This window comes from Monomorium pharaonis, chromosome 7, assembly GCF_013373865.1.
Source record: "Monomorium pharaonis isolate MP-MQ-018 chromosome 7, ASM1337386v2, whole genome shotgun sequence".
NCBI lineage: Eukaryota > Metazoa > Arthropoda > Insecta > Hymenoptera > Formicidae > Monomorium > Monomorium pharaonis.
The window spans coordinates 16,734,009-16,748,777 of record NC_050473.1 but is presented as its reverse complement, the minus strand read 5'-3'; the positions used below and the strand labels follow the sequence as shown (position 1 = coordinate 16,748,777).

General features: G+C 38.7%; 5 protein-coding genes and 1 long non-coding RNA gene across 8 annotated transcripts; 4 read left to right on the top strand and 2 right to left on the bottom strand.

Moving 5' to 3' along the window:
- The first annotated feature begins 197 nt into the window (after positions 1–197).
- LOC105839418 (pleiotropic regulator 1) lies at positions 198–2,610 on the top strand. Of its 2 annotated transcripts, XM_036290372.1 has the most exons (7): positions 198–331; positions 424–530; positions 858–982; positions 1,065–1,342; positions 1,450–2,247; positions 2,380–2,457; positions 2,543–2,610. In XM_036290372.1, the coding sequence occupies exons 1-6, from the start codon at positions 329–331 to the stop codon at positions 2,437–2,439; spliced, it is 1,371 nt and encodes a 456-aa protein (XP_036146265.1). In that variant the 5' UTR covers positions 198–328; the 3' UTR covers positions 2,440–2,457; positions 2,543–2,610. The 2 variants fall into 2 exon arrangements, with proteins under 2 accessions (XP_036146265.1, XP_028050853.1); XM_028195052.2 differs by having other exon boundaries at positions 2,380–2,606.
- A 156-nt stretch (positions 2,611–2,766) lies between these two features.
- On the top strand, positions 2,767–5,659 carry LOC105839419 (G-protein coupled receptor 143). 2 transcript variants are annotated; one of them, XM_012685716.3, is made up of 6 exons: positions 2,767–2,980; positions 3,526–3,631; positions 3,996–4,090; positions 4,166–4,344; positions 4,425–4,752; positions 4,821–5,659. In XM_012685716.3, exons 1-6 carry the CDS (start codon positions 2,831–2,833, stop codon positions 5,055–5,057), a joined length of 1,095 nt encoding a protein of 364 aa, XP_012541170.1. In that variant the 5' UTR covers positions 2,767–2,830; the 3' UTR covers positions 5,058–5,659. The 2 variants fall into 2 exon arrangements, with proteins under 2 accessions (XP_012541170.1, XP_012541169.1); XM_012685715.3 differs by having other exon boundaries at positions 3,526–3,667.
- Positions 5,660–5,684: 25 nt separating this feature from the next.
- Positions 5,685–10,327, bottom strand: LOC105839424 (A-kinase anchor protein 10, mitochondrial). The gene is made up of 10 exons (XM_012685721.3): positions 9,858–10,327; positions 8,660–9,464; positions 8,452–8,575; positions 8,234–8,370; positions 7,760–7,910; positions 7,534–7,648; positions 7,189–7,360; positions 7,048–7,121; positions 6,885–6,937; positions 5,685–6,765 (listed from the first exon to the last, which is right to left on the bottom strand). The coding sequence occupies exons 1-10, from the start codon at positions 9,880–9,882 to the stop codon at positions 6,676–6,678; spliced, it is 1,746 nt and encodes a 581-aa protein (XP_012541175.1). The 5' UTR covers positions 9,883–10,327; the 3' UTR covers positions 5,685–6,675.
- Positions 10,328–10,823: 496 nt separating this feature from the next.
- Positions 10,824–13,008, top strand: LOC105839422. The gene is made up of 2 exons (XM_012685719.3): positions 10,824–11,927; positions 12,392–13,008. The coding sequence occupies exons 1-2, from the start codon at positions 11,742–11,744 to the stop codon at positions 12,878–12,880; spliced, it is 675 nt and encodes a 224-aa protein (XP_012541173.1). The 5' UTR covers positions 10,824–11,741; the 3' UTR covers positions 12,881–13,008.
- Positions 11,985–12,490, bottom strand: LOC114255704. The gene is made up of 2 exons (XR_003626895.2): positions 12,349–12,490; positions 11,985–12,239 (listed from the first exon to the last, which is right to left on the bottom strand). It is a non-coding gene; the product is annotated as an uncharacterized LOC114255704 (long non-coding RNA).
- A 604-nt stretch (positions 13,009–13,612) lies between the features above and the next one.
- Positions 13,613–14,739, top strand: LOC105839421. The gene has a single exon (XM_012685718.3). It carries the CDS (start codon positions 13,634–13,636, stop codon positions 14,438–14,440), a length of 807 nt encoding a protein of 268 aa, XP_012541172.1. The 5' UTR covers positions 13,613–13,633; the 3' UTR covers positions 14,441–14,739.
- Positions 14,740–14,769: the final 30 nt, after the last annotated feature.

Sequence of the window (14,769 nt, the reverse complement as noted above, 5' to 3'; positions counted from 1 at the left end):
ATCAAATCTTAAAGAATTAATTAACCATTGATGATTTAAGTGAATTTTAATGAATTTTTAACAAATCTTAATGAATTTTAATGAAAAAGGATCAATTAAGAGAGATTTTTAGTAAAATATTTTATATTTTCATTAGTGCTATTTTCTAATTATTTACTTTTTTTTCTTTGAAAATCCCTATAAAAGTCTCCAGAAGAGGCAATGGTACAAAAAGAAAATAACTAGAGGAGAGTCTCATAACCTTAAAAATACAGATTCGAAATACGAAATAAATACCTTACAACTTTAAAGGAGTAGGCTCGTAAATCTATATACAGTATTAAAAAATATGGTAAGAACATTTTAATTAATTTTCTACAATGAAATAAATATACATAATACACTGAAATTTAATAAATGCTTTCTTATTCTGTTCTGTTCTAGGATGTCCAACGGCATTCCGTGCACACGTTAGTGTTTCGGTCCTTAAAAAGAACTCATGATATGTTTTTATTAAATCAAGGATCCCTACCGCCAGAAGATCCCGTTTTGTAAGTACTTTGCTATCACAATTACGTCTTTGTAATTTAATTTAATTAGCGATTAAATTGTCAAATATTATTTTGCTGATATGAATAAAAATTAAGTATTTGTTATTATTAACTAAAACATCATTATTTTAACATACAAAGGAAAAGAGTAAAACGAAAATAACAAGTTATATAGTCATCTATATGCTACAGATAATTCTGTAGGTTGAATTTTAAGTCTACTTCTGTTTAAATTGATTATTGAGAAGAAATTAGAATAATTTCCCTATGAAACCTCTTACTTTAATCTGAGGAAGTATTTATTTATTTATTTATATTTATTTCCAGGCAGCAAATGAAAAAAATTATAAAAGCAAAAGACTGTTACGGCCCAGTATTAGAACGTGTCAAGCAAAATAATATAGCTAAAGTGCAGCAAGAAAATGACACTGCAGATCCCCCTCCACCAGGAGGTAATATCTTCAATACACTCTAGATTAAAATAAAAATAAAAATTATTGCTTTTACATATATTGTATTAATTTTAATTTTTAGATGAAACTTTTGGAATTAACATTACTACCTCAGCAGTTGTTCCTTATAATATCACGAAAGGAAGCACAAGCATAGTGTCGGTTAGTGCAGGAAGCAACATGAGCACCAGTGCGGTCATGATACCACAAAAGAAAACACCCTCGATGGCAAAACCCAAATGGCACGCGCCATGGAAATTGTACAGAGTTATCAGTGGCCATCTGGGATGGGTGAGATGCTGCGCTGTGGAGCCTGGAAACGAGTGGTTCGCTACGGGCTCAGCCGACAGAGTAATCAAAGTAAGTGCTCAAGTCTCACATTTTTTTTTAAATTTAATTAATATACTAGAATGGATATAAACACAAAGTAGTTTCTCTTGTGTAAGCTTATTGTTTTGAAATTGCAGATATGGGATCTGGCGAGTGGCATGTTGAAAGTCTCGTTGACCGGCCACATAAGCAGCGTTCGCGGTCTCGCGTTCTCGCAGAGGCATCCATATCTATTCTCTTGCGGCGAGGATCGACAGGTCAAGTGTTGGGATTTGGAGTATAACAAGGTGATCAGACACTACCACGGCCACTTGTCGGCAGTGTACTCGATGGCGTTACATCCCACTATAGACGTCCTGGTGACAGCGGGACGAGATTCCACTGGCAGAGTGTGGGATATGCGTACCAAAGCGAACGTTCACACGCTCGTTGGACACACCAACACGGTGGCCAGCGTAATTTGTCAGTCGGCCGAACCACAGATCGTTACTGGCAGCCACGACTGCACGATTCGCCTGTGGGACTTGGCCGCTGGCAAGTCCAGGGCCACGCTGACGAATCACAAGAAGAGCGTGCGCGCTCTTACGTTCCATCCATCGTTGTACATGTTTGCCTCGGCGTCGCCGGACAATATCAAACAATGGAAATGTCCGGAAGGAAAGTTTATTCAGAACCTATCAGGTCACAACGCCATAGTCAATTGTCTCGCAGTGAATGCCGATGGAGTACTGGTCTCCGGCGCCGATAATGGTACTATGCACCTCTGGGACTGGCGAACAGGATACAACTTCCAACGACTCCAAGCGCCAGTACAGCCTGGGTCGATGGACAGTGAGGCCGGCGTATTCAGTATAACATTCGACATGTCGGGCACTCGTATGATTACGACAGAGGCCGATAAGACGATTAAAGTGTACAAGGAAGACGATACTGCCGTAAGTTGATTTTATATAATGCTTATATATTACTCATATGCGATTTGGCAATACATAACTGATAACGATTCTCTCTATTACTTGTCGTTTTTTCTAAACTTTTACATCAACCATTCTATTATCTGTTTTCAGACTGAAGAAACTCATCCCGTCGACTGGCGACCCGATATAATAAAGCGAAGAAAATACTGAACTCTAACTTATTCAAATGTATATATATTCCTATTAATTTAACGGCGATTAAGTGTAATGCGATTAAAAATTATTTTTTATATAGGATCGCTTTGATTTCCAGATCATAAGATGGACAAAGCTATCCAAGCAGCAATAAAAAAATAAAGAAAAAGAAAAAATTTCTACATACGGAAAAGATTTCTGTTTTCAGAGATACTACTTAATTACGCATTATCATAAGACAAGTCTGTGTCTCAAATGTATCGATTGGCTGTCGGACAGTCGAGTGGGGAACTACGATTTCCTTTCCTTTTCTATCAAAGAGTTACTACATATGTATATAGATCGAGTAAGATAGTGAAGAGGCAGAGACGCGCTCTGGACTCGACTGCGATAACATCCGATAATAATGGCCGATCCAACCCTACAAACGTTCTGCTGTCATCACACAAATCGGACGGATCGGGCGATAGCGCTAATGCAGGAATTCAATACGGATGCGTACAACACAGTGTGCATGCTCTCAGCGACAATGGGCATGATAGGCGCGATTTATCAGGTAAACTCATACAAGTATATCATCCCCGACGAGTTCTCCCCTCGCCGGCTCGTTCTTTTCTTATTAATTTACAACTGATATATAGAATGGGAATTGATTTGAAATATGTCATTCTTCTTTACGATCGGAATCTGTTGCTAAAAAACTCAAAATTAAAACTTCTCTGTCATGATGCGATTGTCGATCCGTTTTAGTTACACCTCTTACACCTTATCTCTTCTTTCTTCTTTCAATACATGATATTTATCTTTATTCATATCTGAGAAATGTACGAAAAAGTGTAACTAAAAGAACCCGGTAAATGTATATTAAACAATTGTAATATAAATATGTGTAACATACGATGAAAAAATATGAATAAAATGAGAAATAATTTTATGTATATATTTTTTATATTGTTAATGTTTTTTTATTTACATATGCACATAGAAAAATTTATTTGCATATGTAATATTATTAAATTAATATGAATTTGATGAGAAATAGTTGAAGATATTAAGGAATCATAGCACTATTAAATACTAAAGAAAAAAAATTTTTTTCAGATACTACCCCGAGAGGATTCAAATAGTTCTTATCGTTGGAGGAGTTTTTCCAGAGGACGAGATATTATTGTATGGCTCGCTGTTGCCGATCTCTTAGCATCTTTAGGTCCAGTTTATTATCGCAAATTGATTATGCCAATAAGTAATTAATAACAAAAAAAATTTAATGCAGTATAATCTAAAAATTTAGATACAAATAAAAAAATTTTATGTTAAAGCATCCAAATTATTATGTAGGGAACTCAAACATATTACAAAAAGTTTTAATATTTTAACAATGAATTTAAGCGTGTAATATAATTATTTTGTTGGCCGAACGCAATTATTTTTAGATCTATATTTTAGTATTATTCTTTTCATGTACGTGTGTGTCTATATATATATATATATATATAGTATAATGCGATGTATAATGTAACAGATAGATGAACAGAATAGGTGTCTTATCTGATTATTCTATACTTAATCAGGTGTGTTTGTGAGATCAGCGTTATGGAGGAATTTCAAGTCTATCATGCCGATGGAGGGTGATATGCCGAACGTGGTGTTCTGTGCCTTCTTGTCGGTAACGTTGACGCTCCTACGCTTGTACAAATATGAGAAAAGTTCGTGTGAAGACTGAGAGATTGTTGCTCCGTAGGCGTGGATCCAGTATTTTTACATGGCCACATGGATATGGACGTTGTGCTATGCGGTAGACATGAAACTACTGCTGGGAGACAAAAATGGACGTCCTACGTGTTATCACACCTTGGCCTGGGTACTTCCTGCCGTTCTCACCTCATTCGGACTGATCATTCTGTATATTCCGGACGCAAAGTTAGTGTTTTAAAAATATTTCAAATTGTCCTCGTCACCCTGGAGCGATGGTAACAAATGTGAAATTATCTTGTATGCAGCTGTCACAGCCTGACGTCATTGTCTAGCGCGATACTTCGTATTCTTCCGAACTACTTCGCCACATACGTACTGCTGGCGGTGGTCATGATCGTGAATCCCATCTTGTACGTCGCATCGACTCGGGACCTTGAGACGGCGGTTTTGCACAGCATGGCCCAGATGACCAGTAGAGAACGGAGGTTGATACAAACGATTAGACTAAAATTCGCTCTCATCAATGTTGTCTACTACGTGTGTTGGACGCCCAATCTAATTAATGGAGTATTATTGTGGACCTTGTGGTTCCAGCTCCCAATCAAGGCGATCATCACTTTGTGGTACATAATGGTACGTTCGTGTAAAGATCATTTTAATGTTCCCGAATAAGAAATAATCGACAATTTCTAATCGAACAGGCTGTAACAAATCCCCTCCAGGCGTTCTTCAACGCAATTGTTTATCAGTCGTGGACCAGAAGGGAGAAGTTACGCTTTGAATGTTGCCAAGATGTCAAGTCGAGCACCAATATAAATTTAAACACGATCGTCAAAATAGACAGCGACGTGCACATTTCCGAATCGTCGCCATTGCTGAGTTCACAAACGAAACAGAAAATACCGCATATTAGTATAAATGGATCTTCGTCTCTATGAAGACTTATTTTATTGCGTCTCTCAAATGTGTAAATAGTACGCGCCATATCATAGTGTTAAAGAAAAATCTAATATATAAAGTTTTTATATATTATTAAACCAGACTCGTGCGAATCGCGCATCTTCGTTCACAGGTGCGACTCCTACAAGATTTCTCAGAAGACGTCTAGATAAAGTAATATTTTATTTTAAAATTTTTCGAAACATCCTGCGATAAGAGAAATTTTGTATAAAATAGAGTTTTTTAATATATTACACAGAGAAATCGTATTAAAATATAGTTTTTTATACATTATACATTCGCGATATAATAAACACAAAATGGAAGGACGTAACTTAATTAATATTTAGCGATAATTTACTGAGAATTGAGATTTTGAGACGTAACAACGAAGAAGATGCAAGACGAAAAGCGACCGCATCATACAAGTTTTTTTAAACAGAAGATTTAGTATGTATACACATTTACAATATATAATTGACTGCTTGAACTACTTTGAAAAGATAAGGTGCCTTTTTAAAAGATGATAAATATTCGTTTTTACAAGTATGTGTATATAATGTGTTCTCATAAATAAAAAGATATATATAACAAAATAGAAGTAGAGCATACATATATAATAGGGGTTTCGTTATTGATAACATTTTGTACTTAAATATTACGTATTATACGCTCTAAATACTGTTAAAATATATTTTTCTCTATATCATAATATCACGATCAACGGCGGTCACACATGCATCATCATATGTACATCATATTACCTATTTTAACATCTGTATCATCGTGTATAAATTGGCAATGAAAAAAGTACAAAATCTTATATTTTAAGAATTCATCAATATCTGCATTAGTTATCTTATCAAAAGCGAAAAAAATGCAAATGATATTAAATTTTCATGTATATGAAAATAATTTAAAATTGACTGTTAAGATTCGAAAACAAAAAAATGAATATATTCTAAATATGTTAAAAATGAATATATTTTAAATTAAACGAGTATTTTTTCGCAAATTTCGATTTAATTATTATTCATATATGTATATGTAAACAATAAGAAACTCATTTGCATTGATTTTCTTGCTTCTGCTGTCACAATGATGACTGATGAAAGGATTGCATATTCATTAAATTATTGTTCTCTGCTCATTGAGTATTTCATAATAAATTAACAGAATAGGAAGATCTTTTAATAGTTATAAAAAAATTATAAATTGCTGCTTATAAGATCTTTATAAATTACTTTACGCAATGGATTGTAAAAATACTAAAATATATGTCAATTTCTAATAAAGTTATTTACATTTTAATTATAAATTGGGATTAAATCGTTAATTAGCAAATTCAAGTCTGTTTCATTGTTATGCCAAACTACAAAAGTGTAAAACACTGAACGTACAAGATATTTTTCCCTCCCGATTAGGGTACTTTTTGTTTAAGATGTCATATAAATTAAATTGGAATTTTTTGTTTGGCACTTTGGCAAAGTTTTGCAGCACTATTGCAGCAGTAATGTTTAAAATAAAAAAAACAAAGCACTTTACTTACACAAATACACAAAATCTCATACTTAAGGAAAATTCAAGCTTCAGAATCGTTACGTCAAGTTTGCGCCATCAAGAAGGAAGATTCGAAGCTCCAAGCGTTAAGGATGTGATTTCACGAATAATCATTTCAGCGATTCTCCATGCTAACTCCTCTTTAGCCTATTAATAATGAGTAATGTATTAATTGAATGATTTACATTATATATAATAAATAATTACTATTGCTTTATCGATAAATTAGTCTAAAATGAAATATACCTGCATTATTTAATATTTACCTTATCTTGCTCTATATTTACAAATCGTTTTACAACACGAGCTAGGCGAGATTCTGAAATTCGCATTATGTATAATTTTATATTGTCTCCTATATATACATACACACACACACACACACACACATATATATGTCAGTTCAAATTAAATTTGTATGTAACTTACCGTATTTTCTATGAGGATCTGGTTCTATCTCAGTAATAAATCTACCTAAATTGTCAACGTAACCAATGCTTAAACTGCAAAGTATGTCGAATTATTTGACAAATTAATATAAATGTACATATTAATATTAAAATCAAGTACCTGTATTTATTACGTCGCCACAAGGAATCTGGATCGTAAAGCTGCCTGGTGTCAATATTCAAGTGACTGTTAATAGTTTTTTTATCGGATATTCTGCTGTTATTATTCCCTATTTGAGAAATACTTGGCATACTAGTGCACACAGAACTTACTTCGCTGCTGCAATCTGAACCTGGAAATAAAAAATATTTTTTAATATCACATATAATATAAATATAAAATTGCACATACAAAAATTATATATATATATATATATATACACAATCATTTGTTACATAAAAAATATATTCTTTGAATTTTTTTTTCAGAAATGGTGTGTTATTGCGATCAACTATCGACACCAACCTGTCCTTCTTATCTTGGAATGTAAACTTGGACATGGACTGGTTTGAATCGTGCTGATTAGCTCCGATAAGTATTTATAATACAGCTGCGATGATAAGAACGCCGGGAGATAATGCTACAAGAAAAAGTATTGGCTTTTAATATTTTAACTACTTCGACACTGCGTAACGTGTGTAAGGGCTAGTGTGTGAGTAAACAGGCAAACCTGTATAACAAATAGGTGTACCTTGTTGAGAAAATTATATATAATTTTACTGGGTTTGTCGAAACAATCGGGCTGCGGGCCACCTTCGTCTTCGCGGCAAATATTCTGTTCCACGTGAAAACGAATCTTGTCACTAAACCCAAGAGGCATGGTCGCTTGTAAGCTAAAATATCTGAGAAGAAAACAAGTAGAAACATTCGTATAAATTCTTTATTTCTCTACTTCTTCCATATATTCATAAGTATATATAGTGACTGTTAATAGTTTTGATCCCCCCCTCCTCCCAATGAGTAATTTTCTACATTGTTCAAATAAAGAATCTTTACAAATGAAGATATAGTATGCAAGTCTTATATAAGTAAAAATCTGGAACTTAATACATAATGTTTTAAAATTAATTTATAACATAAGAATTTTATTAATTCATAATATAAACTGAATTACTCGTTGCCCAAAAATTTTTGACAGCCTCTGTATATGTGATATATAAATTACTTTTCATATATAATAACGGCATCAGATTGCGCTTCTTCGGGATTTGCAGCTCCCTTCTTCTCCAGAAGATTTTGCTTGTAACTTATAGCCGACATCCAAAAGTCCAATAACTCTCGTTTATTCTCGAGCTCCATAAACTGTAAAAAAGGAGAAAAATGAAAAAAAAAACTCGTGTAAAAGTTTCTATCACAAAAGTAACAGTTGATGATGATGCAAACCTCCATGAAGTAAAAGAATGCTGTCTCGTTGTACAATATATCTGTTAATTGTACATTACCACTGGTGAGTACGTCAATTTGATGCTTACAGTGAAATTCGCTTCGTAAAAAATCGTTAATATACCTGCAAAAGGTACAAATTTAAAATGCTTCGATTATTTATTCCAATTTATATGGCACAGGGGGTATCAATAAATACATCACTCACTCGTTCTCTAATATATCGTATACTATGCTTTGAACAGCAGATAGGCACTGTAATATAGGCTCAATGTTTTCCTGAACAATGGCCTTCTCCATATCTAGTTTTAACTCCTCCGATATTTGATTTATACCCAGGGCCTCCTTGAGAATATACTTCCTGTAAATTCTCAGTGCGTCCTGTCTAATCGTCGTCGTCACGTTGTTACTCTGTCTTCTACTTCCACAATCGTGGTTTGATTGTCGTGTCTCGCTTACCACCTGATGACTAGTCTTTGGCATACCATTGGACATTGCGTCGCTTGCTCTCTCATCAAATGACGGTATCTCACTGCTCTGGGTCTGAGTATCTACGTCGCAGCTGGCGAGCATGCTGTCACAGTTAAAATTCTCGTTATCATCTAAGGAAGCAGGCAAAGCATCCAGTATCTCCTTTTGATTCGACTGTCTGACTCTTTGTGCATCCTCGGGTATCCCGGATGCGCTACACAGGCATTCTACCTCCAGCCAGAACTTGATGAGGGCTACGTGTTTTCTCCTGTCCATAAACTGAATAAAGTAACCAAGGGCACTCTTGTCTTTGAGCACCTCTGGCAGAGCCTTGGACAACCGAGAGCTGAAAGAAGCACACGCCTCCTCGTTGTCATTATTGAGAATTTCCTCCTCCTCTTTCTCCTCGAGGTTGTACAGTACACCCGAGGGTGTCTGAATTGACGGTAGGCCACTGTTGAATGCATCTGCCGGAAAGCTTCCCCAGCTCGTCGTCGATTTTGCAAGTGAGGTTTCTGATAATCCGGACTTATCCTTATGTCCTACAAGCGTAGTACACAGTTTCATTATGACAAAGATTAAAGTTAATTGTTAAATATAAAAAAGAAAGATGTACTACTGTAAACAGTTATTTTTCAAGGCGATTTAACTCAAATTAGTTTTAAATACGAATGAGGAGAAAGATATCAAAAGGCGGAATGTTCCAATATTCGATTGGCAAAACGCCATCAACTTAACCGACCGACAATTCTTGCAAATCTTAATAGAGACATGAAGAAAAAACGAGCGAAAGAAAAGGGAAACACGTTGCGCGCTGCAAATGTCAGAAGGTCAGTCGGCTCGCAGATTGCGCGTGCTGGACGAAGGCGATTCATGTTCGTTTCTTCATCATAAATTACATCGCAACGTGAAAAAGCGACGTGTGATATAATTACCAATCTTCTTAAAAAATTGGAGCATCGTTCGTGTCAGCGCGTAGCATGATAAGGGTCGCCGATGACGCGAGGGTCGCCAACGAAAGGTAAACAACAACGGATGATGCGCCGCTGCGCGAGTGCGCCGCGCCGAGATGTCAAGTCGCCTGCGTCGCGTGGAATCCGGAATCCGCGCGGCCGAAACTCCGCACTCCGGTCTCGCTTGACGACGACGACGATGCTCCGCACCCGGTGCCGCTACGCGCGCCCGCGGTAGCGCGCGACATTTCGCCTCGGCGTCATTATCGGGCGTGCGAGCCGTGACAGATTACTGTTGTTTGCATCGTCGCCTATTACGACATACGCTCGCGACAGGTGCGCACAGGTGCAGCAACGAGAGAGATTCACAGAACCGTCTGCACCTCGCGAGGTCTGCTCTCCGTACTGCGATATGCTTTCTGCACTTAAAATGAAATGAGTAGATAACTCGGACATTGGAGGGAGAATGAGAATGAATGAAACATTACGAAATTTAGCTACAGGAAGAGATTGGCTGAATGCCACGTGCACTATTGCACTTTAAATGACGTGAGACGTGAGCGTAGGCGAGGAGAGGAAGGAAAGTACGAAAGTGCATCTGTCGTAAAGCGCAGCCGCCTGGGACCTTACACACGCGCGATTTTTAAACCACGGATGACAGTTTTATATTATTGTTAAAACATTCATTTACATATTTTAACATACATATACTCTACCTTTTGTTCTTTCTCAATCAAGATTGATACTAAAAGTTTGTTTGAAAAAAAAAGGAAGATTATTGTTAAAAAAATAACTCAACAATTTAATTCTACTTCAATTAAATAGTGTTTACATATTTGTTTTGATAATTTTATTTGTAACAATCTTTTTATATCTAATATTTCCAAAGAAATAAAATAATGATTAATTATTGAACGCCTCTGTTGCATTTTTTTAATTTATATAACTCAACTGTGTATTATATTTATGAAAAATTTAAATAAAAGTAATGTCAAAATTATACTTATTATTGGATGTAGATCAAGACAAGTCTAATTAGAATTAAAAAATATTAATACAAGAGATTTTCTAATCGTTCCTCGAATATTCTTTTATCGAATCGTACAATCTGCATCTTATGATAAGATTACATTTGAAAGATACTTATTTTTATCGAGAGGAACAACAAACTTACAAATTGTAAAGTTCTATGAAGAAAGGATAGACAAAACAATTTTTTTCGAAAATCGCTTTGTTTCCTCCTCTCCTCTCGTAGAGCTCTTTATTCTATTTGTACGTAACTACGGAGCAGCATTTGACGCTCGAGCGGGTGCCAAGTGGACGGCACTCGGGCCCGCCCGTCCGGGTTCTAGTGGTCGTCACGGGCACGTGCAAACACTCGTGATGACCGGAGAGCGTGCACGAAAGGCGTATACGAAAATGTATACGCGAGCGGTGATCCGATTGCGTGTACACGCGATGTTATGCGCGTTCCGAAGGCCGGCTGTCAAGGTAGAACGCGCGTCGTAGTGACGAGAGAGAGAGAGAGAGGGCAACGGCCGGGCATCGTACTCGCCGCCGTGCGAATCGCGCGCCGGCGAACGCGCCGGGAGGTGACAGAGAGACGCGGGAATAGGAGACGAGGTGTTCACCGGCACGTCGCGCCGGCGGCCCGTATACCGGTTTTGTACGAAGCAAAAGAAGGTGACGGACGGGACCGAATCACGTCCGAGGAGCGGGCGGCGAACCGGTAGCCGGTCTCTCGGGAGGGCGTCGGTGGGTTCCCGCCGAAGGCCAGGCGACGCCCGAGATCAGGTCGGGGGCCCCCGGGGCGTCCGTCTATTTTTCAGTCTTCGCCACGTCAGGATCGATCGCAGCCGTATCGACATGATCATGCTCGTCCTACGCGGCCTCCTCGTTATCGCGGCTTGTCGCATCACTGCCGCACTGCCCCCTGCACCGGCCAAAGCGGTTTACGATCAACGGCAAACCGGCGACTTGAACGTGCAAATCGAACTGAAGGACCTGCAGGTGGTTGCGCTGCTCAACTCCAAGCTTCTCGACGATTACACGGTAAATCCTTTCACATAAGAGGCCGTAATAAGGCCGCGAGCTCCTCCTCTTTCTCCGTTTCTTTCTTTTTCTTCTTGTTTTACCGAAATGTCTCCATAAAACGTAATCTTTTCTGTTCTTGTCTTTCTTGTAAATTCTTTTATATTGCTTTCCGTATCGCAGGACAGATTTGCAAAAGAATATCAATTGATGATTTACTGTGGTATACCTTCTGCTGTACTACTTGAAGGCATAGTCGAAATTTTTTCTTCAATTTTTAATTGCGTTGATCTTACGTATTCACGATGAGTTTGACGCAAGAGTGGAGCGAACCTGTAATTTATAAAGTTCGTTTTAGAGATACTTTATACTCGAAATAAATCTTGCAAATTATGTATATTGCTGAATAATAGATTGCTTCGAGTACCGTTGATCAACTCACCGGTATCCGCCGGTAATATTTATCCGTCGTGTTGTCTTCGCAGGATTACGATTACTTCTACGATTACTCCGATTTTACCATCAAACCGGGCAATAAGCCAACCACGATTTCCACTACGGAGAAGAACGATATCACGCAGGTTTACGAGCCGCTGCCGTCACAAAATTCGACCGTCCAAGCGTCCATCGATAGTACAAGCCCGGCCACGAGCAACACGACGCTATCCAAGGATGAAGAAGCCTTAAACACTGATCCGTCAAACGGTACCGCGAGCAACACAACGCCGCCCAAGGACGAAGGGATTCTGAACGCTAATTCATTCAATGGTACCGCGAGCTCGGTACTGGATAACGACAACGAGAAGAATCAGTCGAATGAGGAAAAGGACGGTGTCAGAGCAGTTTCCTTAACCACGGGGAAACCCGTACACGCTCTGCGGTCGCAGAAGCGTTGCAGACCTGGATATGTTCCGAATGGCGTCGGACGCTGTCGACGAGCGAGTCGACCATGGTTGACTCGCTTGTTGCCGTGAGTACCAATCATCAACGAGCAGAACATGCCCTTCGATCGATCGAAGTCAGGCGGCGATAAAAGCCTAGATTAAATTTGGAAATAAATGTCCTCTTTGAATATGTGCCATTTATCTGCTTCGAATTTACGCTTAGGTTTGTCTTTGCACGGTGAAATAAATCCCACGCTCGGCACTTTCGTACAGCGATGATGATCTCCGAATATTCGGCGCGCTTCCATCTGTTTTGTAATTTCCGTTCTGCGATTTTCCGACGAACGTCTTTCCTAAAAAACATAATATGTGATTAAGATATTCTCGTATAAGGTATATCGAAGAAAATTTAATTTCGCATACATTCTCGTAGAAGCTTGAAATTTTTCCTCCGTTTATTTTGCTTCCCGACTCCTCTTAATTGTCACGCCTGGGTCTCCGCTTGAACATTGGTTAATAACTGTTTGCCATTAGCTGCGCCGTCGAAATCCACGATGTTTCTGGTCCGTAATTGATTGGTATAGTTCCCACGCCAATCGACGTGGAGCGTCGTATCCTATAATATCCTGCGGCGAGATGAATCCCCCTATCATACAGTTTCCGTGTACCGGTTCGTGCAACGGTCTCACCGCTACTCGCGCGGTCTCGTCGCAGTCGCGGAAAGGACCTTCGCTCATTTCGCTCGCGTTGCCCGAAGAGCATTGTCCTGCGAGATCGAACAGCATCGCACACTTGTCTCACATACTACGACGCAGCACGTGCGATCGTATATAAATCACGAGGATGACGACGATGCGGACGCTATTTTTCCTCGGTGTGGCGTTTACTGCATTCGCCGAGATTCGCGCTGTTCCGGCGAGATACGATCAACGGCAGACTGGCGATTTCAACTTAGCCGCCAAGCTGGAGAATCTCCTCTTCGTCGTGGTCTTCCCTAGTAATACTGACAAATTCGGTGACTTGGCATCGACCGCTCTCGAAGCTGCGGCACTATTAGGTCGATCAAAGGAAGGATCGATCAAATCCGATGAAGCAGTTCGCCAAGAAGAGCCTTATTCCGTGGAAATTATAAGTGTAAATCATCTGGACAAAGAGAATTCGGTGCGAAAAGTGGAGGGAAATGTGGAAACGTCAAACGTCTCGGATCAGCGGTCGACGTTCGTCGAAAATAAGAAAGCCGAGAAAGCTGAAAGAATCGCGAGAAATGTAAAGAACTTCGACTTCCCGAAGAGTCGCGAGGCTTTGCCGATTGTCCCGGGATACTTCGTGAACGTGAGGAAGACCTCCGGACCCAAGACGGGAAATGACGGCCGAGCCTGGACCGTGGTTGAGAACGCTTGGTATCCAGACGACGAAGCGGAACAATTGGGAATGCCGTTGAGGAAGCAGCTGCCTCAAGAAAGAAAAAAGAACATCGCGAGTCTACCCTCATCGAGCGCTGACAAGAACGACGTATCTCCCTCATTTGCTGAGGAAAAACACGATGAACTGATACTGCTGGGCGGCGGCATCGAGAACTGCGGTCCAGGAGGACGTCGTGATGCGTCCGGCATTTGTCAGTTTGACGGATCGACCACTTCAGCCGTTTAGCTTTAAATCCCCATGGCTGTAGTTCTTAAACATCAAAATATATTAGTTATCATCATGCGATTATTTTTTATTTTTAGCTTAAATCTTACATCTCAGATACATTACCTTTACTGATCAAAAAGCATTTTTTTTGTTTATTAATTTCATGCCAGATTAAAAGAGGAGTAATTATTTGGTTAAATTAGCTTAAAATGCGTTGAGTGCGAGATGATTATCGTTTTATACAAAGTGTACGTGTGCGAAGATTTATACTGCATGTATCTATTAAACTACTTGATCAATAAAATACTTGAACAATAGCAATGTGAACACATGTATTTAAGTATAAG